This window comes from Myotis daubentonii, chromosome 3 (assembly GCF_963259705.1).
Source record: "Myotis daubentonii chromosome 3, mMyoDau2.1, whole genome shotgun sequence".
In the NCBI taxonomy this organism is placed as follows: Eukaryota; Metazoa; Chordata; class Mammalia; order Chiroptera; family Vespertilionidae; genus Myotis; species Myotis daubentonii.
In genome coordinates, this window is record NC_081842.1 from 201,810,016 (window position 1) to 201,832,141 (window position 22,126).

Here is a 22,126-nt window from a genome sequence, read left to right on the forward strand (position 1 = left end):
AGGTCACCATGGGGCAGGGGGAGGAAGGGAGGTGGGAGTAGGGCGGCAGGAGGGAGTTAGGGGGTAGGCAGGGCTCTAGAGAACAAGGGACTTAGATTAGGGGGGTTACCACAGGGATGAGGAGGAGCCAACTTGGAGGGAGGGGGTGGGGAGGGAGCGTGCCTTGGGTATCCGTCTCTCCCATCAGATGGGGTTCCTTTTTTTATTTTTAATTTCAGAGAGGAAGGGAAAGGGAGAGAGAGATAGAAACACCAATGATGAGAGAGAATCATTGATCGGCTGCCTCCGGCACGCCCCCTACTGAGGATCAAGTCAGAGCATGTGCTCTGACTGGGAATCAAACCTTGACCTCCTGGTTCATACATCGACGCTCAGCCACTGAGCCACGCTGGCTGGCCCAGATGGGGTTCTTAAGGGACAGTGTTGTATTTACCTCCAAGACAGGTCCTGAGGGCAGAGCTATACTTCTCACTCTGTGCGCAGGCAGGTCTATATCACCTCCTAAATTGCCCCCGCTTCCCCCTCACACACACAAGCAAGGAAACCACAGAAGGTGAGCAAAAGAAACAGCCAGAGATGTGGACACTTGAAATAGCGCTCACTTTATTGGGAAAACAGAAGGTTGGGTCCTTGGTACCAAGATGGGGTCCGGGATTGGCAAAAGCCAGATGTCTGAGTCACGCTTCATTTGTGACATGCCTGCTTCCCTCCTCCCCAAAGTGGAGCAGCTCCGATTACAAACACCAGACCCCAAGGCGTCCTTTTCCTGGCCTCTGGGGAGATGCCCAGGGGACTTTACCAATAAGTGTCTGTTTCTGGGGTCAAGGAGCAAAAAGGAAACGTCTCTATTCTCTCCCAGGATGGTAGAACTCCCAGAACCCATCAACTTCTGCCTCTGTCCCTCCCTTGTGTAGAGGCCCAGAGAGGGACAGAGACATGCCCAAAGTTGCACAGCCAGGAAATGGATGACAGAGTCAAACCCACATTCTCTGTCTCTCGGCTTGAGACTCATTCCAGAAGGAGATTCTAGGAGCTGAGTCCCAGCAGATGGATGTCACCTGCACTGACACCCACCAAGGGACTCCATCCTCATGACTCAAACATTCAGGCCAAGAGGTCTAGGCCAGTGCCACCCAGGGACCTTTCTTCCCTCTCAGGCTGTGCCCACCACTGGGGTCCCTGGGAGAGCAGTCCTGGTGAGAACAAAAGGGGACAGCCCTGTGTAAGGAACTGGAGAAGAAGACCTCTATTGAAAATTTCCTCTCTAATGCATTCTGCTCCACCGTTTGAAACTCGAGGAGAATGGTTAAAAGAGGAAGGCCTACAGCATTAAGAGACAGGTCAGAGCACGTGTAACCTTAATACGACATAAAATTAAAAAGCTCCATTTGATGAGCACTTACTATGCAGCACAGAGTAGAATAGCTACCATATGTAGTGCCATTTGCTGGGAACACTTTCTTTTTTTTTCTTTTTCTTTTTTTTTTTTTAAATATATTTTATTGATTTTTCACAGAGAGGAAGGGAGAGGGATAGAGAGTCAGAAACATCAATGAGAGAGAAACATCGACCAGCCGCCTCCCGCACACCCCCCACTGGGGATGTGCCCGCAACCAAGGCACATGCCCCTGACCGGAATCGAACCCGGGACCCCTCAGTCCGCAGGCCGACGCTCTATCCACTGAGCCAAACCAGTTTGGCTGGGAACACTTTCTTGACCAAAACAGATGAAGTCCTTCCTTCACAGCCTCTTTCTAAATCTTCACAACTTCTTACCAGGTAAGCGTTGTCATCCACGATTGAATGAAGTGACTTGCCCACAGTCATACAGCTAAGTCATGGCAGGCAGTGGGAAAATTCCAGAACCAGAGGTCTTCCAAGGCAGGGAGCAATGGATGGGGGACCTGCCAAGGCCACAGCGGTTTCTTGGGCAGCTGGCATGTGGCTCTGCCGCCAAGGGGAAGGGGCACAGGACCTGGCACAGGAAGGCTCCGTTCATGCCCGTGAGCTGGACCCACCGTCTCCCTAGCGTCTTCTGCGTAGTGAGTTTCCTCTCGGCACGGAGGAGGAGGGAAGCAGAGGAAGGGGACTTGACGGACCCAAGAGGGCATCCTCGCTGGCCCGGCTATCGAAACGCCGTGTGGCCTCTCTAGGTCTGTTTCCTCATCTGTACAATTGGGGTAATAACAACAATGCCTGCCTCGTGGTCAAGCTGTGAAACTTGAGTAAATTACCGCAGGTGAAGTGCCCAGAGCAATGATGAGGACCACGTGCTGTGTGTGACCTATTGTGATTAATTACATGGGCTTCATTCGCGCTGAGATGGCTGTGAAGGCGCTCTGCACTCTGGGAAGAGCTGGGCCCCCGATGGGGCTCATGGCCAGTGGAGATGACAGAGCTAGAACCTGGGCAACCCCCCGCCTCGCCCTCTACTCCATCAGGATGTCCATCTCCATGGCTCTCACTAACCCCTTTCAGAATTCCCAAACTGCCGGCCGCCAGAAGCACACAGCCAGCTGTTCTAGTCTCCTGTCTCCCAGCATCTGCGAGCTCCGAGTGGAGGGACCAGGTCCTGACTCCCTCCCATCGCTGTCCCCCAGCTCCCAGCACTATGTGCTCAGTGCCCAGAAATGAAAGAAAAGAATAAATAACAATGAGTAAGTTACTGATGAGAGAAAGGTGTGTGTCTGTGTTCTGTGTGTGAATGCTGGGGCCTCAGCCCAGGGGCATCACTCCGGGGGCTTTACAGCCCCTGGAGCTGTTTCCACGTGGATCCGCAGCAGTTGCCAGGCAGGGAAGGCAGTCAGGCCAGTGCCCGGGCTCGGGAGCTGCTGCTGCAGACAGACAGGGCTGGTCTTTGGTGGGAGCCCAGCAGGTGCCCAGCCTGGGCTGTTGCTCCTCCAAGTCCTCTCTGGACGGTGGTGGCCCCTCTGCACCTTGAGGAGCATTTCAAAATCCAAGCCAAGCAAACGTCCTTAGCTGCCTCTGGCAGCCCCTCATGCTTACAGAATAACCCTGTCTTTGGGGTCTGCTCTGTGCCGGGCACTTTGGTAAGCACCTCACTAGCATCATTTCTAGCCCTCACAGGGGGATCTTGGAAGTAAAGCGACTTGCCTGCAATCACACTGCTAGCAAGTGGCCAATAAGCAGAAAAATCAGGATTCTTATGAGACTAAGTATCCTATTAGAGCCTGACCCATTCCTTGGACTTAGATCTAGGAAGACACAGAAGCCCAGAGAGGACAAATCCCTTGCCTAGGTCACACAGCCAGTTAGCTTCAGAGCTGAGATTGGATTGCAGGCCAGGTAGGAGACTGAACTTGAGGACTCTGGTTTACTCTCATCACTCTCCTGCCCTCCCCACCCCCAGCCTCTCTTATATGACACTTGACATTATCCATCACTCCCTCCCTCTGGGAACGCCCTCCTCCTCCAGTTTCCATGGCAGCACATCTCCCCGTCCTCCTCCAGCTTCTCACTCTCCACAGTGGCTCCTGAGACTAGAGGGATCCCTAGGCTGGGTCCCCAGTCTCTTCTCCTATCACTGGCCCGGAAGCTCGTCTACTTTCCCTCTAGGTCTCTAGCTCTGACCTTGCACTGCAGGTCCACTTGTAAGTAATACCAGTGACTAACCATGTGCTAAGAGCCTACTTATGCCCTGGACCCTATACAGCAGGTCCCCAAATGATGTCCTGTCCTTCAGCATCGATTCATTATAACAGTGATGAGAAAAGAATTGATTCCCAGCTGAGGCCCGTCTGGGGTTTGCATGTTCTCTCCTTGTCTGTGTGGGGGTTTTCTGGATACTCTAGCTTCCTCCCACATTCTAAAGGTGTGCACGTGAGGTGAATTGACACGTCTAAATTATGAGAGAGAGAGAGAGTGTGTGTGTGATGTGACCTGTGATGGGAGAACATCCTGTCCACTTTGCACCATGAGCTGCCTGGAGAGGCTGTGGCCACCTGTGATCCTGAACTAGAATAAGGGAGTCGGAAAATAATCATCTTACTTTTTTTTATTACTCTTTCTTAAATGTATGTATAGCTCACATTGACTTTGATGTTTAATATTAGAAGCATTTGGGGTCTTTATTTAGAAACTAGAGGCCCAGTGCACGAAATGTGTGCATGGGCAGGGTCCCTAGCGGCTGCTGGCTGGGGCCTCCCTTCCCCCTTGCTGCCTGCCACCGCTGCCAGCCTGGGCCTCCCTTCCCATGATTGGCCGGCTGGCCCCACCCCCTGGTCAAACTCCTGGTCGAACTCCCGGTTGAGGGGACAATTTGCATATTAGGCTTTTATTATATAGGACAGTGTGATGTTTTTGTGGCCAGAAATATCCTGTAGAAACTTAACTCTTGCTTATATCAATTAGCCTATGTAGAATGGTTTTGTTATACATCATGTCACTTAAAGTTGTACTTTCCAAGAAACTAGAGATGAAGTTAAGGGAGGACTTGCTGTATATTAATTAACTCATCAAATCCTCACAGCCCCATGAAAGAAGTTTATTCTACAGATGAGGAAACAGAGGCACAGAAAGGGAAAGCCAAGATCTGACTCCAGCCTCAACCACTACTTCTATTACAAGAGATATGAAATTGTAGGAGACAATAATTTCCTTCCCTCCACCTCCTGAAGAGAGAGGAATGGGAATTTGGGGGAAAATGAGATCTACTCTAGTTTGAGAGCTCTGTGATGCTCTAGAATTACACTGTTCATTTGGAGCTTTAAAATACATCATGTTCAGTACATTTTATTTTTTTTTAATATTTTTATTGATTTCAGAGAGGAAGGGGGAGGGAGAGAGAGATAGAAACATCAATGACGAGAGAGAATCATCGATCGGCTGCCTCCTTCAGGCCCCCTACCAGGGATTGAGCCCACCACCCGGGCATGTGCCCTTGACTGGAATCAAACCCAGGACCCTTCAGTCTGCAGGCCGATGCTCCATCCACTGAGCCAAACCAGGTAGGGCTCCAGTACATTTTAAAATGTGAAGAGTTAGAGTGCCAGGTGGAACAAAAGTTCATGGAAAATTGCCCTTTTCCTTCAAGTCTTTCCATTTGGTTTTAAGTCTTCAAAACCTCATCCCAGGGTTCTACAGCTCTTCTACTTCAATGATGTCTGAAATTCATCATTAAATTCCTGGAAACTGGACCCTGGAATTCCACTGACCTGAGTTCTGCTGCCACTAACAAGCTCTGTGACTTAGGGTGAGTGGCTGGACCTCTCTGAGCCTGACTTCTTGTCTAAAATAAGGGTAATAATACTACTCCCACCATGTCCCCCCAGGAATGTCATCAGACACGTTCGGTTAAGCCCCACGCTCCAGCTGCACACAACTTCTCAGGTTTGCCAAGCGCTGGAACATCTCCCTGATTTGCACACGCTGTCCCTCTTCTTCGTGGCCAACTCCTAGTCATGCATCAAGGCCCTCTGACCCCTTTCCACCTCTTTCAGAATTGCTACAAATCTCTTTCCGTGCAAAGCTAGAAAAGGTAGTTCCCTTTGACACCCCCCCCCCCCCAGGGCTCCCTGTGGGCTACACACATCACAGGGAGATGCAATCATCGCTTATGCTTTGTCTCCAGCACGGGGTCAAACTTTCTGAGGGCAGGGCAGTACCTGACTCATTTCCAAGTCCCAGTGCCCAGCGTGCTTACAGCCTGGCATGGCATACATTTCCATAGAAATTTGCTTTCCCTTAAATGCACATGGTCTGGACCCAGCCCCTGCTGACCCCAGGACAAATTTATGTATGAGAAGTAGTAAAAGGGAGCCAGTCTGTTGTAGCCACAGGAAACGGTAGTGGACAGACCTGGGCAACCTTGAGCAGCCTGTTCTAGGAGGAATTAAAGGGGACACAGCGATTGCAAGGAAAAGAAACAGACTTGGTCCCAACATCACCCCCTTCAGGAGTCTTCCCTGGTTCCTAAATTGTCTGCTTCCCCTGACATCTCCCCAAGGCGTTCACAGGAGGGGTCCCAGGGGATGAGGAGTGTCCAGGAGTGCCCCCACCTTCCTGATACCCACCCCCATTCAGACACAGAGACCCCATGGTCTCAGGCTCCATTTGAAGGGTGAAAGTGAGCAGGGATCCCAGACCTCGGTAACTTGGCAGCGGGTCTGAGTGCTGGGCACAGCCCCGCATCTTCCCAAGGCACTAGGGGAGCCTCTCTCAGGAGAAGAAAAGTCCCAGGTCTGCAGTTTCCGGGGACCTCGCCCTGAGAAGGGGGCTGTGCTTTGCCAACCAAGGGTATCCCTGCTCCTAATGTGCCCAAAGCCCACCCTGGTGCCTCAGCCCCCACCTTGCTGAATGCCAGTTCAGCCCCTGCTGAGTGACAGCCTCCCAGACAGGGAAAGGCTTTTGTTCCAAGGAAATGGCTGTCAAAGGGAGAAGAGGTACATTGTTTCTTTTCTCCCCCCCCCCTTTTATTTCTTTTTCCGCTTGTGACAGACGTCAATTTCTTGCCATCTGTCCCCCAAAGGAAAGATGATTAAATGTTTTTACAAGGATGTCAGAACACTGCCTCAATAGGGAGCCAGGGTGCTTGACTGAGGCTGCGCATGTGTGAGGAAGGGGAAAGCCGGGGGCGGGGGAGATAAAGCAAGGGGAGGCCAGGGACCAAGGACAGACCCTGGTACTGGGGGAAGCAAAGATCTGGGCTCGCCTCAATAAAATGCCCCACCAATGAAATGAAATACTCTCTGCCTAGCTCTGGGTGGACCCGCCTCTCCGTAGCTTGAAGGGGGCGGCGAGAGCAGGTGGGGGACCTGGGGGTCCAGGGAAAAGGCAGAGGGGAGCACGTACTGACAGGAGCATTGCAGTTATAAAAGCCTTTTTCCCCCCAGTTCCTTCAGAGTCCGCTCCCCACGTGGGCCGTTCCAGCTTTCCGGGAACAACGGACACAGTGGAGGCAGCCAGGTGTGAGGAGAAAGAGGAATTCTTGGAGCTTCTTCTCAGGAGCCCCGTGCCGGGAGCAGGGGGCAGGGCAGTCTGCGCTGGTGCTTCAGATGCCCACCCAGTCCCAGGGGCACTTACCCTCCACGGAGCTCTGACCCCCAGTCCTCTGTCCTGCAGCACCTGGGCCAGAAAAGCCAGGGTCCTGGGGAACCCCCAACGGCATCTGTCCACTGGCTTCAGGAACCAACCTCAAAGCTGAACCAGCAGCACTACCACCTCCACTTCCTGCCTCAGCCCACCCACCACCACCCCTTGGCACTGAGACCAACCAGCAGCTTCGGTTTTGGAACTGAAGCCACGAAGCCTCCTTGCTCCTTCTGAGCCCCGTTAGGGACTCAGGCTGAGGAGTCAACCCCAACCCCGGCCCTGTTCCGCTACCCTATCCTGGAGCCACCCCACTGAGGTGCAGCGCTGGGGACACTACCTCCATGCTGAGGCACCCTGCCCATCCCGAGGAAATGACTGTCAAGGAGCAAGAAGGTATGTTTTTTTCTCTCCCTCTCTATTTTTCTCTTCTTTTTATTTATAGAGATGGCAAGTTGGACCTGGACCTGGGCAAGCCCAGCCTTGAGCCCCACCTCCTGCTAGAACTCAGGGCTGGGCCTCTCGCCCAAAGTTGAGGCCCCTGTCCCCAGCACACAGGGCCTATCTCTGAGGCCCAATCTTGAACAGTAGCTACGCCTCCCAGTCCTGTCCTTGCGTTGGGTCCGAGAAGAGGCCCCTCCTCGCTACACAGAAGCCTGATCTTGCAGCTCAATCCTCAAGCCACTGTCCCCACCACTGCCCCATGGGTCCTGGCCGGGCATCTTCAGGGCTCAGTCCGCACCCTCACTGGCAAGCCCAGCTCAGGGTTGGAACGTGAAGCTCTCCCCACAGTAAAGGCCCTACTTATCCGCCCAGGTCTAGAGCCACAGGTCCTCCTCCCTAGGAGTCGGCAGCTCCTCCTCCACCCAGAGCCTTTGACCAGGCCCTCAGTCCAGTGGCACAGCCCACTGCCCAGCCCTCTGCCCCGCCCAGAGGTCCACCCACCTCAGGGGCCCCATCTCTGGGCCCCTGGCCCATCTCAAGCCCGGGTCTGTTTTTCCAAACAGAGGCCCCCTTTCTCCTCCTGCGGCGCCCTGGCCCCCACCCCCCTTAGCACTCGGGGTGACCGCCAGGTGGGCCAGCCGGGCCTGGTCAGGCAGCGGTGCCACCAGGACCCTCGGACGGGGTGCAGGCGGTGATCCTTTCGCGGACCGTAGCTTCCCGGGCGCGGTTGAAGCCTCCGGGCTCCTGGCGGCCGCAGGGCCAGCGGCAGAGCTGGCGGAAGCAGCGCTTGAAGTTCTCGTCCAGGAAGGCGTAGAGCAGGGGGTTGAGGCTGCTGTTGGCGTAGCCCAGCGCAATGCACAGGTGCAGCGCGGCCACCACGAGCGGGTCGCGCCGGTTGATGTCCACCAGCGTCCAGACGATGACGAAGATGTGGATGGGGGCCCAGCACACCACGAAGGCGCCCACCACCACCAGCACCATGCGCGTGATGCGCCGCAGGCTGCGGTCCTTCTCCTTGGAGCCCGAGAGCACGCGCACACTGCGCAGGCGCAGCAGCATCAGGGTGTAGCACACGGTGATGATGAGGATGGGCACCACGAAGGCGAAGAGGAACACGCAGATCTTGGTCACCGTGTCCCAGTACCAGCTGGGGCTGGGGAACTGGAGCGTGCACACCACGGCTCCGTCTGCATCAAGGAACGAAAGAAGAACAGGCAGGGTAAGGGGAATGGGGGCCTCAGGGGCTCGGCCTGCCTGCGACCCTCCCTTCTCAACTTGGCCCGGTCCCACCGCCTCCTCCTGGCCTTTACGCAGGGTGATTCCTCTACCTGGATTACCCTCCGTTGCACGTGGTGAACTCTTCCTCGTCTTTCAAGATCCCAGCAGGACTGGCCCTAATACAGAAGGCCTTCCTATATTCTCTCCAAGCCCCTTTAGAAGCCCAACAAGAATGCTATAATTTAGCCTAAGCTCCCTAAATGCCAGTGATTATGATAACTGAAAACAGCTCACACATTTCCAAAGTAGTTTCAGTGGGGACGATATTGCTAAACTGACACAGAGAGCGAGTTAAGAGCAGGACTCAGGTCCTGTTAATTGTGTGGTGTGGCCTTCAGCAAACTATTCAAACCTCAAGAGCTTCCCTAAAGTGGGACTAACAACAGTACCTAAACCTCACAGGGCTGTTGTGAGGATTAAATGGGCAAAACATGTAAAGCACATAACACAGTCCAGCCCTTGGTGCACTCACCAGGCAGATACACGGGGGAGTCCAAAGGTCGGGGCTAGGGCTGGGGAGGCAAATCTCAGTTTAATGGCCAAAACTTCCGACTGCCAGACTTGTCCAGAGATAAGAGGGGCACCCAGGAGGGAATGAGCTCCCTGTCCCTGGAGTGTGGGCTTGGGCTGGATGCGCAGCTTATGGGATGTTGTGAGATACAGGTACAGGCGGAGGCTGGCCCAGGAGACTCCCAGGTCTTTTGGAATTCTGGAATTTGAGGAGCTGCACAGTGGGCTTGGAGCCTGAGAGTTGTGAGAAGGGGGCTGGGAATCCACAGACGGAATGGACCTGGGACTCAGGCTGGCAGGATCCACGTGGATAACGGAGTCGCAGAACTTCATTGTACAGATGGAGGACAGGCCCAGAGAGGAGCAGCACTGTGCAAGGTCACACAGCAAGCGGCATATAAGTGCTGATGGCACACCCTGGGGAAGGTGTGTGTGTGTGTGTGTGTGAGAGAGAGAGAGAGAGAGAGAGAGAGAGAGAGAGAGAGAGAGAGAGAGAGAAGGGGGGGATGAGGAGGCCCATCTGGCCCAGCCCCCAGCAGGGCTGTAGTTAATGGCCCGTAAACTGAAGGCTGACAGTGAGGAATAGGGCCCAGCTGCTGAGTCAGGACCAAGAAGCTCAGAGACTGGATAAGGGCTCTACCCCTGTGAGAGCCAGCCATGGCCAAGAAGCCCCCCACCAAGCCTGCTCCCTTCTCCCACCACAGCACCGGTGACCTGCAAACCCTCACTGCAGGGGCCAAAGGAGCAGCAGATACGGGGCCAGGAGCCTTGGGGTTTAGGCCAAATTCCACCAAATGCCTGGCTGTGTGACCCTAAATAAACCATGGAGATAGGAGTCTCTGCCTTGTCTATCTCATAGGCTTAATCATCTTAATTGCTGCTATTTATTGGGCCTTGGCAATGAGCCAATACTTGTCCTAAGTATTTTACACAGACAACCTCATTTAATCTTCTCAACACCCCATGATATAGTGTGGCTCAGAGAGGTTAGTGACCAGTGACTTTGGCACCCTGCTGAACTACTTTTCCCACTTCTTTACATCAAGTTGGAGTCATGTGACCAGCTGGCACCAGGAAGAGATGGGCCATAACATGGACAAGTGGTTGTGCTTTCTCACCACTCCCTCTCCATATTCATCTGCTGCCCAGACCCAGCAGTGGAGGAATCCAAAACCATCATGTGGAGCCTGGGTCCCTGAACGAAGTGTGGCATAGAGACCTCCTCTTGCTCACACTGAACAGTAATGAGAGTAAGAAATAAACTTCTACTGTGTTAAGCCATTGCGCAGCTCCCCTGACTGATAGAGGTGGTTACTATACTAATAACTACCATTTTGCTCTGAGGAAATGCACCTACCTACCTGTCATTCTCTGAAGGCCGATCTCTAGGCATTGCTTTGGTCATTTGAGCCAATGGTTTCAAACTGGGGTGGAAGGGAGTTTGGGGTGGGACTGCAGACCTTGTGGCCTCCACTGCTCATGGATCAGTGACAGCCTCACCCCACTGGCCATCCATCTAGCTCAGGGGTGGGCAAACTTTTTGACTCGAGGGCCACAATGGGTTCTTAAACTGGACCGGAGGGCCAGAACAAAAGCATGGATGGAGTGTTTGTGTGAACTAATATAAATTCAAAGTAAACATCATTACATAAAAGGGTACGGTTTTTTGTTTTTTTTTAAGTTTTATTCATTTCAAACGGGCCAGATCCGGCCCGCAGGCCATAGTTTGCCCACGGCTGATCTAGCTCTTTAAAGGTCAGTCATCCACACACTTCTGGACAGCGGCTACATGCTCACAAACCAGCCATCCATAATCCCATTGATAATTTCCTTTGGCCAGCAATCCATATGACTACTGACTAGTCATTCATCCTCACCACAGTCAACCATTCACATTCCTCATTGGCCAACCATTCCCATTCCCATTGGTTGACTATCCATATTCCCACTGGCCAGTCATCCACACTGATCAGCAGTCCATATCTCTACCCTTGTAAGTGGCCTATAAACCCACAGAGGCCCATGTGCTGCCTCCTGTGGCCACTCACCCCGGGGACGGGTCACAGCCATGATCATGATGGGTACACCAACACCTGACGCCAGGACCCATATGCAGATGTTGATCAGCTTGGCCTTGGCGGGCGTGCGGAAATCCAGGGCCTTGACAGGGTGGCAGACAGCAATATAGCGGTCCACACTCATCATGGTGAGAGTGAAGATGCTGGTGAACATATTATAGTAGTCAATGGAGAGCACAGCCTTGCAGAGAAGTTCCCCAAAAGGCCACGTCTCCATCAGGTACTTGGCGCTCTGAAAGGGCAGCGTGCTGGTGGCCAGTGCATCTGCCAAGGCCAGGTTGAAGATGTAGATGTTGGTGGCTGTCTTCATCTTCGTGTACCTTAAAGGGAAATGCACATATAACTGTCCCAATGCACAGATTTCCGTTCCACTTGAAAGTCAGGGAGGCGAAATGACTGATCCAAGGTCACACAAAAGTCCGGGGCAGAGGAGGGACTAGAACCCTGACCTCTCTGATTCAGCATCATTCCTTTCCATTCTAACAGATGAAAGAGCATTTATCTGGCTTGGAGTAACTTTGGCAGAAGGTATTTTAGGAAAAACCCTTATCTTTTTAAAATAAAACAGCTCCAGAGGGAAACAGGTCTAGGTTCGAATCCTGCCTCTACTGTTTGTCAGCTGAGTGCTTCTGGGCTAGTAACTTGACCTTTCTAAGCCTTAGTGTCCACAGCTGTAAAAGGAGGGACAATATTTTTACCAATCTCATTGAGTTGCTATGAAATGTAATGAGATGATATAGCAGTTAGGCCAGAGCGCAAAGCATGATAAGTGCTTGGTATATGATAGATGTTATTATTCTTCAAGTACAAAGAACGGAGCTGGGGGCTAGACCAGAGTGACCTGACCCTCTATCACTGCCCTGGCCTTTTGGGAATATGATTGGGCAGCTCTGATGGAGGGACTCTGCCTGGCAGAATGACTAGGACCTTAGACCACCTGGAATGTCCTCCATGGGCTCCCAGTCCTTCCTACTGCCCTTTCCAGACTATCTTATTCCCATACAGCTGGACTCACCCAGCTGTAGGAAAGGGGAGCAGGGGACAGTGTCAGACCTCCAACACAGAGCACATGCCCAGGTGTCCAAGCCAAATGTCTGCAACCAGGCCCGGTACCTGAAACTCTCCACCATCCATCCCTCCACGGTCTGGGCTGCCACACAGCTGCTTGCACCACAACTGGCCCCGGTTTGGCCAACATTTCCAGTCCTGGGCGGGCACCAGGTACGCTGGAGGAGGCTCGTACACTGAAAACAGTGCCAGTGCAATGTGATCATGGAAACATACCAGTGCACCGAGGCAGGGGTAAGGACTGCTTTCATGTCCCTGGAATGATCTGAGAAACTCAAAGAAGAGTTGTCTGAGTGACTCCTCAAATTTCAGAGCAGAAGAACTCTGAGAGGTGGAGGGGAGTGATTTTATGAATGTGTGGTTCAAGGACTTCCCTCACAATCATTGGAAGAACCCCAAGAAATGCAGATCCTGGGACCCCACCCCAGACCTTGAGATCTTAATCTCTGGGAATCTTCATCTTTAACCAGAACCCCCTCCCCCCCAAGTGATTCTTATGGATCTTAAAGTCTAAGAAACACGATGTAGCCTATTGCCCATGTTGAGGAGAGATGGGGAAACTGAGCCAAGGTGAGGAGTGACAGCGGCAGAGCTAAGTCAAGAACTTAGACCTCCTGACTCCCGGACCAAGGCTTTCTCTCCACTCTACCCCAAGGGTGGAACCACACTTCTGCCTCTGCCCCTCTAGGCTGGACCGATGCATGCCCTCAAGGTGTTTGGAATGACTGAATGGGTTCTACCTGCTAAGGCTCCATGATGTCACTGATTTGTTTGGCTTTAAAAAAAAGATGCTGAGTCACTCATTGTCCTCCATGGCCAGCATCTGTCCTACTCCCTCCCAAAATAGCCGTCACTTGTCCTGCAGCTGGAGAAGCAGAAAGTTTTGCTGGAAGACAGCAGAATTGCAAGTCTTGGAAAGTCTGTCTTCAGTAGGGTGCGGGATCACAGCTGTGTGGGAGGCAGTCTCAACCCCACAGCTGACTCGTCTAATTTTGCTTCTTTTACGCAGAACAATTAGAGGCTGTTCTTTGCCTGCTATTTTGATTTATGAAGGCTCCTTCAATTCCCGGGGGGGGGGGGGGGGCGGGGCGGGGGAGATGAGATGCTGGGAAGTAGGTGATGAAGCTGCTGTAGCTGATCCAGGCAGGGCTAAGCGGCCGAGCACTGCCAGCCAGAGCCCCCTCTCCTCACAGGCCTCCCCACCCCGCAGCTAACCAGCCCCAGCCCTGTCCTGTTGGCCTCTTCTGACAAATCATGCCGCTCTGCCCTAGTTGGTTTGCTCAGTGGTTAGACCACCGGCCCTCGGCCTGAAGGGTTGCGGGTTCAACTCCCAGCCAAGGGCACGTACTTCAGTTGCAGGCTCGATCCCCAGTGCTGGTTGGGAGTGTGCAGGAGGCAACCAATTGACGTGTCTCTCGCACATTGATGTTTCTCTCTCTCTGTTTCTCCCCCCCACACCCTTCTGCTTTCTCTAAAATTCAGTGGAAAAAATATCCTTGGATGAAGATTAACCAAAAAAAATAAATAAAAAATCATGCCGCTCTCCTGCGCTCAAGGCCAATTCCACAAACTGGCCCCAACCACCTCTCAGGCCTCAGCTCCCAGAACCTTCCCTTGATGGCTGCTCCCCACCCCTCACTTCTTCCCTGTTCCTTGGACACATCCAGCCCATTTCCACCTCAGGGCCTCTGGACTGCTGCTCACTCTTCCTAGAAGCCTTGAGTCCCCAATTGTGCATGGCTTGCTCCTTCACTTAACTCAGGACCCTATTCAAATGTGGCCTCCTCAGAGAGGCTGCTCTGACCTCCCTATCCCTACCATCACTCTCTTGCTTCTCACACTGCTTCATTTTCTTTATACCACCAACTACCGCCTGACTTAATATTTATCTTCTTTTCTGTCCATTTGACTCTCTCGCCCACATAAACTCCCCGAAGACAGGCCTTTTGTCCATTTTGTTCCCTGCTGTATTACCGGCCCTACCAACAGTGCCTGGTAAATAGCAAGCTTTCAATAGGCATTTGTTGTAGAGGCCAGGTCTCACCAGCTCTCACAGGGACCACCACAGCAGCCTCTCCGCCCCTCAAGTCATCATCCACATAAGCCGGGGTGCTCACAATAACAGGCAGATTTGCTCAGGACGCTCTTCTGCTTACAGTCCTTCTGTGGCTCCCCATTGCCATCTGGATAAAAGCCAAACCCCTCAGACGGGCATTCCATCTGCGCGGGCTCCTTTCCCACAGTGCCTCCGCGCCCAGCCACTCCATCTCGCATCCCCTCCCTGCTAAGAGACAGCCACTATAATGGTTTGGCGGGACTCCTTCCAAACCACATATATGCATATAGCTTTTTATAAAATTTTATTTCTGCCAGTGTAATCCAATGACATCATATAAAAAGTCACATAGCACCATAATGAAAATAGGTGCCCCTCTGCCCTCCCCTTCCCCATGCCTCTGGCCTGCTCGCCAGAGCCACCACTTTTCACGTTTTTAGTTATTCTTCTAATCATTATCTCCATCATTCTAAACAACATGTTTAAATGGTGGTTTCCTGATGTAGCCATGTTAGACAGTAGTTTATATTCGGTTGAGCCAGGCTAGGCAGCCGTGACAAACAATCCCAAAATCTCAATGGCTTAACACAACCAAGGTCTCTCTCTCACCCCTGCAGAGTGCTGTCAGTGCTTCCAGGACTATATGCCACAAGGCAATCCCAGCCTGCTGCAAAGGACTATATGTCACAGATAATCCCAGCCTGCTATAATCGTGCAGCTCTGCCTGAGGCCTCCTTGATCACCGGAGGGAGGGAGAAGAGACAGCTGCAGGGCCATCTAGGCTCTGGTCTAGCTGCAGCATAGCACTTCCACTTGCAGCCCACGGACTAGAACTAGTCCTGTGGTCCCAGCCAACAGCAAGGGGCTGAGAAGTTCAGTCTTTTATGTGCCCAGAAGCAGGGAGAATCAGGTATTACGGAACACTAGCAATGACCTCCCCAACTCCCTATTATGGCGGGAGAGGATTCACTCTTACACGACCCAACGCCACCGCCCCTCCCCATTCTTCCAATATAGTTTTACCACAATTTTTAAAATTTAAGTTAAACCGATATTCAAGGTTTATACTCTTTTTTGTGGGGTTTATATTCTTTTTCTTTCTTTTTTTAAAAAAATATATTTTATTGATTTTTTACAGAGAGGAAGGGAGAGGGAGAGAGAGTTAGAAACATGGATGAGAGAGAAACATCCATTAGCTGCCTCCTGCACACTCCCTACTGGGGATGTGCCCGCAGCCAAGGTACATGCCCTTGACCGGAATCAAACCTAGGACCATTCAGTCCGCAGGCCGAAGCTCTATCCACTGAGCCAAACCGGTTAGGGCATGGGGTTTATATTCTTATGACTTTGTCGATATTGTCCACTGCTGAGCCAAATGGTATGCTATAATCACATTTATTTTCTACTACAGATTTTTGTTTTTCCTGGAATAATTGCCTCTTTTTTTTTTCTTCATTTGTACACATATTGCTAAATCTCCTCAAACATTCCAGCAGACCCATAAAATGCCTTTCCCATGTAGTCACATAATATACCAGTTCCTTTTCCTAGTGATCTATCTCCTGGAGTCACTCTCCTTCCCTTGCTTTTTTTTTAAAATCATCACCAGAGGGTATGTGTCCATTGATTTTTAGAGAGAGGGGAAAAGAGAGGGAAACACAGAGAGAATGCCCTTGACCGGAATCGAACCCGGGACCCTCGGGTCCGCAGGTTGACGCTCTACCCACTGAGCCAAAGTGGCTAGGGCCCCCCTCCCCTTTCACTCTGTGGGTGGTTTCTTTCCAGACCAGCTGCACACCTGTGCTCTTGTGTTAGCGCACCTGCTTTCTGGCTCACACGTCTTTTCTATCTTGGTTTGTGCCCTCGTGTTGGTGCAGCACATCCTTTAGTCCCTTCCTAGGAAAGGACACATAGAAAATAACATTTTTACACTCTTCCACGTCTGACAATGCCTTCCTTCTATCCTCACTTCTGATTTCTCTGACTGTATAAGGATGAGTAGGTTGAAAATCATTTTCCATCAGAATTTTGAAGGCCTGGCTTCCTCATCTTCTAACTTCCCTGTTGCCCCTGAAGTATCTGAACCATTCTGACTCCTGGTGATTTGTCAGCTGCCCTCCCCGGCCAAGAAACTTTTAGTATTGTCTCTTTATCGCTAGTATTCTGATGTTCGCGGTGATGTACTCTGGGTGGTTCTTTTTCCTTTTATTGGGCCCTCTCAGTCATGTCCTTCGATTTGAAATGTCCTTATAGTTATTAGGTCATTTCCACCTCTGCTTGGTCTGGGCAACCCGTTAGTCAGACATTGGGCCTCCTGGATTGATCTCAAATTTTCTTACTTTCATCTCTTTGTCTTTGGGGGACATTTCCTTTTCATTATCTCTCAACCTTTTTATTGCCCTTTTTTTAAAGTTATGGCTCTTGTGTTTTGTGTTTTCAGTGCCCTTTCTTCTTATTCCTTTTTATAACATCTCATTTCATGGATACAATATCCTCTCTTATCTCTCTAAGGATATAATGGTTTTTTGTATTTTCTTCTGCTCTCTGCATTGTCTTTTTGCTTCGAACATTTTTGTTTAGTTGTCTGTATTGGCCCTTCTCTTCTATTCTGGAGACTGCTTTCAACTATCTGGTAATATGTGACTAAAGGTGGATCTTTCCATGAAGCACTAAACTAATTGACAGGGGTGTTGTGTGTGCACGCGCATGCACACGTGTCAGCACAGGGCCCTGTAGGGGGACTGAGCAAAGATCTGGCTTTACACTGGGGGACAGCTAAATATCAGTTCTCTTCTCTGAGGCTTTCAGAAAAGAATCCGCCCATCTCCTGCTGGCAGCACACATCTGGCTGTAGGGAGTCTGGTGGCAGACACAGAGACCACCTTGGGATCCCTCCGTTTTCCATCCGGTATCTCACTCTGACCCTTCCTGCGTCTGCTGGCCCTGAGCTCAGAGTTTCTCCAGGTTAACTTCTCGAGGGAAAAAATCTTGACTTCCTGCAAAATAGGGGTCGTCACCTGGCTGGGCAGGGCCTAAGAGTGAGAGGCCTGAATGTCTCACTGCTCCCTCTATGGAGACTCAACCCTCTGCCTGTTTTCATTCCCACACCCCACCGCTGCTCAGCCTCTTCCAATTGCTTTCCATCTTCCAAAGAGGTGTTGACATCTCTTAAGAGACATAAGCTGAGGCATAAAAGGTAAAGTGACTTGCCCAAGTCACATGGGCAAGTGAGTGGCAGAGCTGGTATTTAGTTGAGGCATTCTAGTGCCAACACACCTGGTAATGACTTTGCTCTACTGCCCCTCAGTGCGTGTCACCTTCCTTCCTCCCCCACCTCCCACAGTTAGTGGAAAAGTCAAGGGATATGAGCTTATGCTACGGGTCTTTCCTCCTCCAATAGGCATTAGCAAGCACCTCCTATGTGCCAGGCACTGGGTAGGGGACATAGGAGAGAAGGTGATAGTCTGGCTCCTTGAAATGTATGGTCGTAGGGAGGGGGCAGACATTGAACAAATCGCTGTATTAATTAGTGCACAGTTACCCACTATTACCGCTCTACCACGAAGGACAAGAGAAGGGTTTAGTGATGGACATTACCAGTGGGAGCACGAGGCGGGTTCATGGGAGGAACCTGGCATGGATTGGGAGGTCACTGATGGCTGCTCTGAGGAGATGTGCAATGAACTGAACTGTGTTCCCCCAAATTCTCATTGGAACCCTACCCATGTGACGGTGTTTGGAGATCGGGCCTTGGGAGAGCCTTAGGGTTATATGAAGTCATGATGGGACTAGTGCCCATTTAAGAAGAGACACCTGTTATAAGGGCACTAATATCTCTCTCTTTCTCTCCTTCCCGCCCCCCCCCCCCCCCCCAATCTTCCAGTCGCTCCCTCTCTCCTTGACATGCGAAGCTAGGAAGAGAGCTCTCTGGCACCTTGATCTTGGACCTTAGCCTCCAGAACTATGAGAAAATAAGTTTCTGTTGCTTAAGCTACCCAGTTTGTGGTGTTTTGTTATGGCAGTTCGAGCTGAGATGAAACCACATCTCTGCCAGGTTGGAAAGAATGAGGAGTCAGTCCTGTGAAGATGAAGGGCGAGGTTGTTTCGGAAGTAAAGAACAACATGTACAAAGACCCTGTGGCAGCAAAGAGCTTGGTGAGCTGCAGGAATCATCATAAATCAAGTGCAACTCAAGGGGAGTGAGCCAGAGAGGAAACACCAGGAGAGGCAGCAGCAGTCCGCTGCTGAGCAGTCAGTCATGCGGAGCCTTCGGGCCATAACAAAAAGTGTGGATTTTATCCTGAGGGCAAAGGGTTGGGGGGAGTCATCAGAGATTTTAAGCTGAGGAGTGATCTGGTCTGATCCATGTGTGCGTCTTTAAAAATCACTCTGACTACTGCGTGGAGGCTAGATGGAGGCAGAGCAAGAAGGGGCAAGAGACTGAACTTTCTAGAAAAATAAAGTGCTTATTGCCCCACCCCCAAAATCCTACATTGGTTTCTAATTTTTTTCCCTTTTTCAAAAAGTTGTGGATATGCTATTGAGCTCCTACTTTAATACCATATTAAAAAAGAACTGAAAATGGATGAAAGAGCTGAAACTATAAAACTCTTAGAAGAAAATATGGGAAAAGCTTCATGACACTGGATTTGACAGTGGTTACTTGGATATGATACCAAAAGAATAGGCAACAAAAAATAAAATAGATAAATTGGGCTAGATCAAAATTAAAAACTTTTGTGCACCAAAGGACACTACCAACAGAGTAAAAAGGCCACCCACAGATGGAAGAAAATACCTGCAAATCACATATCTGATAAGGGAATTAATATCCAAAATATATAAAGAACTCCTACAACTCAAAAAACAACAACAACAAAACCACAACCCAACCCGTGTGGCTCAGTGGTTGAGCACCGACCCAGGAACCAAGAAGTCACGGGTTCGATTCCCTGTCAATGCACATGCCGGGTTTCGGGCTCGATCCCAGGAGAGGGCATGCAGGAGGCAGCCCGTTGATAAAGTTTCTCTCTCATCAATGTTTCTATCTCTCTATCCCTCTCCCTCCCTCTCTCTCTAAAAATCTATTTTTAAAAATATTTTTAAAAAACAGATTTTTTTAAAAGGGCAAAGGACTTAAATAGGCATAACTCTGAAGATATATAAATGACCAATCGGTACCTGTAAAGATACTGAACATCATTAATCATTAGGGAAATGTAAGTCAAAATCACAATGAGATAGTACTTCATACCTAGCAGGATGGTTACTATTTAAAAAATACAGAAAATAAATACTGGCAAGGATGTGGAGAAACTGAAACCCTTGTGCTCTGCTGGTAGGAATGTAAAGTGGTACAGATGCTGTGGAAAACAGTACAGCAATAGCTCAAAAAACTAAAATAATTGCCATATGATCCAGCAATTCCACTTCTGGGTATATAACCAGAAGATGTAAAAGTAGGCTCTCAGATATACATACGCCCCATGTTCATAGCAGCATTATTCACAACAGCCAAACGCTGGAAACAATCCAAGAGTCCACGGATGGATGAGTGGATAAACAAAATGTGGTACAGCCAATGGAATACTATTCAGCCTTAAAAAGGGAGGGAATTCTGACACATGCTATGCCATGGATACACCTTAAGGACATTGTGCCAAGTGAAGTAAGCCAGTCACAAAAAGACAAACACGACATGAGGTACATAGAGTAGTCGGATTCATAGAGGCAGAAAGTAGAATGGCAGTTTCTGCGATCTAGGGGAGGGGGCTATGGGGACTTATTATTTAACTAGAGGCCCGATGCACGAAATTCATGCAAGAGTAGGCCTTCCTTCCCCCGGCTGCCGGCACTGGTTTCCCTCCGGCCACCCGGGACCCAGGCTTCCCTCGCAGCCCCGGCTTCCTCCTGAAGGTCGTCTGGAAGGGCATCCAGTCTAATTAGCATATTACGCTTTTATTAGTACAGATTAGAACAGAGCTTCAGTTTGCAAAGATGAGAAGAGTTCTGAAGACGAATAGTGGTGACAGCGGCACAACAATGTTAATGCACTTAATGTCAATGAACTGTGCACTTAATGGTTAAGATGGTAACTTCTATGTTATGTGTATTTTACCACAATAAAGAAAAAAGGTTGTGGGTAATCAAGAGCTGTTGCTGTCTATTTTCTAAGCTGGAGAATGCGGTGAGGGAGTCCTTCAGAGCCTTTCAGATTTGGCTCCTCAACAGACAGCTGTGTGATCTTGGAGAAATTATTTCACCTCTCTGAACCTGTTTTCTTGTTGGTAATTTCAGTGTAATCATGCTTTTTAGGAGCCAAAACGTGTGAAAATGACTAGCTTACTAGCCAGCATGTAGACGAGAACTGGCAGCCTTTTTTGTTTGTTTGTTTTCTTCTGATATTTTTCTGCTTTTTTCTCATGAGGTTCAATCCTCACCATTGGACCCAACCCCAGAGGTGAGGTAAGCTCTGGCTGAACCTCTATTGGCTCTGAGATGCACTGGGAAACCCTTTGCTTTCTCTCAAAGTCAAATCCCCATTAGCTCACCTTGAATTACGCAGCTGCTAGGGAATTTGCTCCCGAACATCACAGTCCTCAGCGAGGCTTCATCATACAAGTTCCGGAGCTCTAAACCCCTCCTGTCTTCTGTCAAACAGCCCATTGTCAGGGGAGATCATCACCACCTCTACTGACTTCCCTTCCACTTGAAGGAGACGGGGTGTGACTGCAGCACAGGCAGGGCCACATTAAACCCACACACCCTCCTGAGCTCTGAAGAGCTGGGCTTCTCGGATGACAAGCAAGCTCCTCGTAAGAATTTTCTCCCGTAGGCACCCCGGGGGCAGTTGGTTAGACTGGCTGACGTCTTAGTGCCTGGCGCCCAGAAGAAGGCTAACGCGTTCCCTCCTGCGTGCAGGCCTCGATGGGCCTGGTCTGACAGCTTGTGTGGGTTGTTTGTTTCCTTTAAGCAATATTCTCTGGCTGCCAAATGCATGATTTCATCTCATCCTCACTGCAACCCTGAGTGTTAATGCCATGCTCGTTCTACAGATGAGCCAAGTTAGATGGCGCTCCCAAAGACACATGGCTAGGAGGCGGCAGTGACAGGATGCAAACTTCGAACTGGTTTCCAGAACCCACACTCATAACCCCTCGGGTCTGTGCTTTGCTGTTTACTGTCTCCCTGCCACCTGCACTACCTTATCAAGCATTGGCCATGGCCAGGGCCCCAGTCCGGAGGCCAGGACCGAGTGGAGTACACTGGTCCAGAGGTGGGCTGGCTCTATAGCATTCGTCTGGTTTTCACACATTCCTCAACCCTGCTATGTCCCGGGCTTTGGAGACAATCTGCTCACAATCCAGATGGGGTCAGGGAGAGGCAGACCAATAAACATCAGAACAATGTCACAGGTACAATGACGGGGCCCAGTGGGGAGTTACTACTTATGGGGCAAGGAGGGGAGGTCATTGCAGCACAAAATATACCCCTCTGGTCACGAGGGGCAGTAGCCAGTATTTATGAACAGCTGTGTGTAAGGTCTGCTCAGGCATGGTTTGATGCACTCCTTACACCTGCGTTTGTTTTGTTTTGTGTTTTAATAGAAAACAAACATTTGTTGGACACTGACTACGTAGCAGGC

The 22,126-nt window shown here is 50.6% G+C and overlaps 1 protein-coding gene across 1 annotated transcript in view; it reads right to left on the reverse strand.

Annotated features, from left to right (window-relative positions):
- Positions 1 to 7,719: 7,719 nt before the first annotated feature.
- Positions 7,720 to 22,126, reverse strand: part of OPRD1 (opioid receptor delta 1) — a 32,655-nt gene continuing 18,248 nt past the window's right edge. Inside the window, exons 2-3 of the mRNA XM_059690530.1 lie at positions 11,328 to 11,677; positions 7,720 to 8,678 (exon numbers count right to left, since the gene is read on the reverse strand). Of these exons, the coding sequence (XP_059546513.1) occupies positions 8,140 to 8,678; positions 11,328 to 11,677 (889 nt within the window). The 3' untranslated portion in view covers positions 7,720 to 8,139. The remainder of the gene's footprint in view (positions 8,679 to 11,327; positions 11,678 to 22,126) is intronic.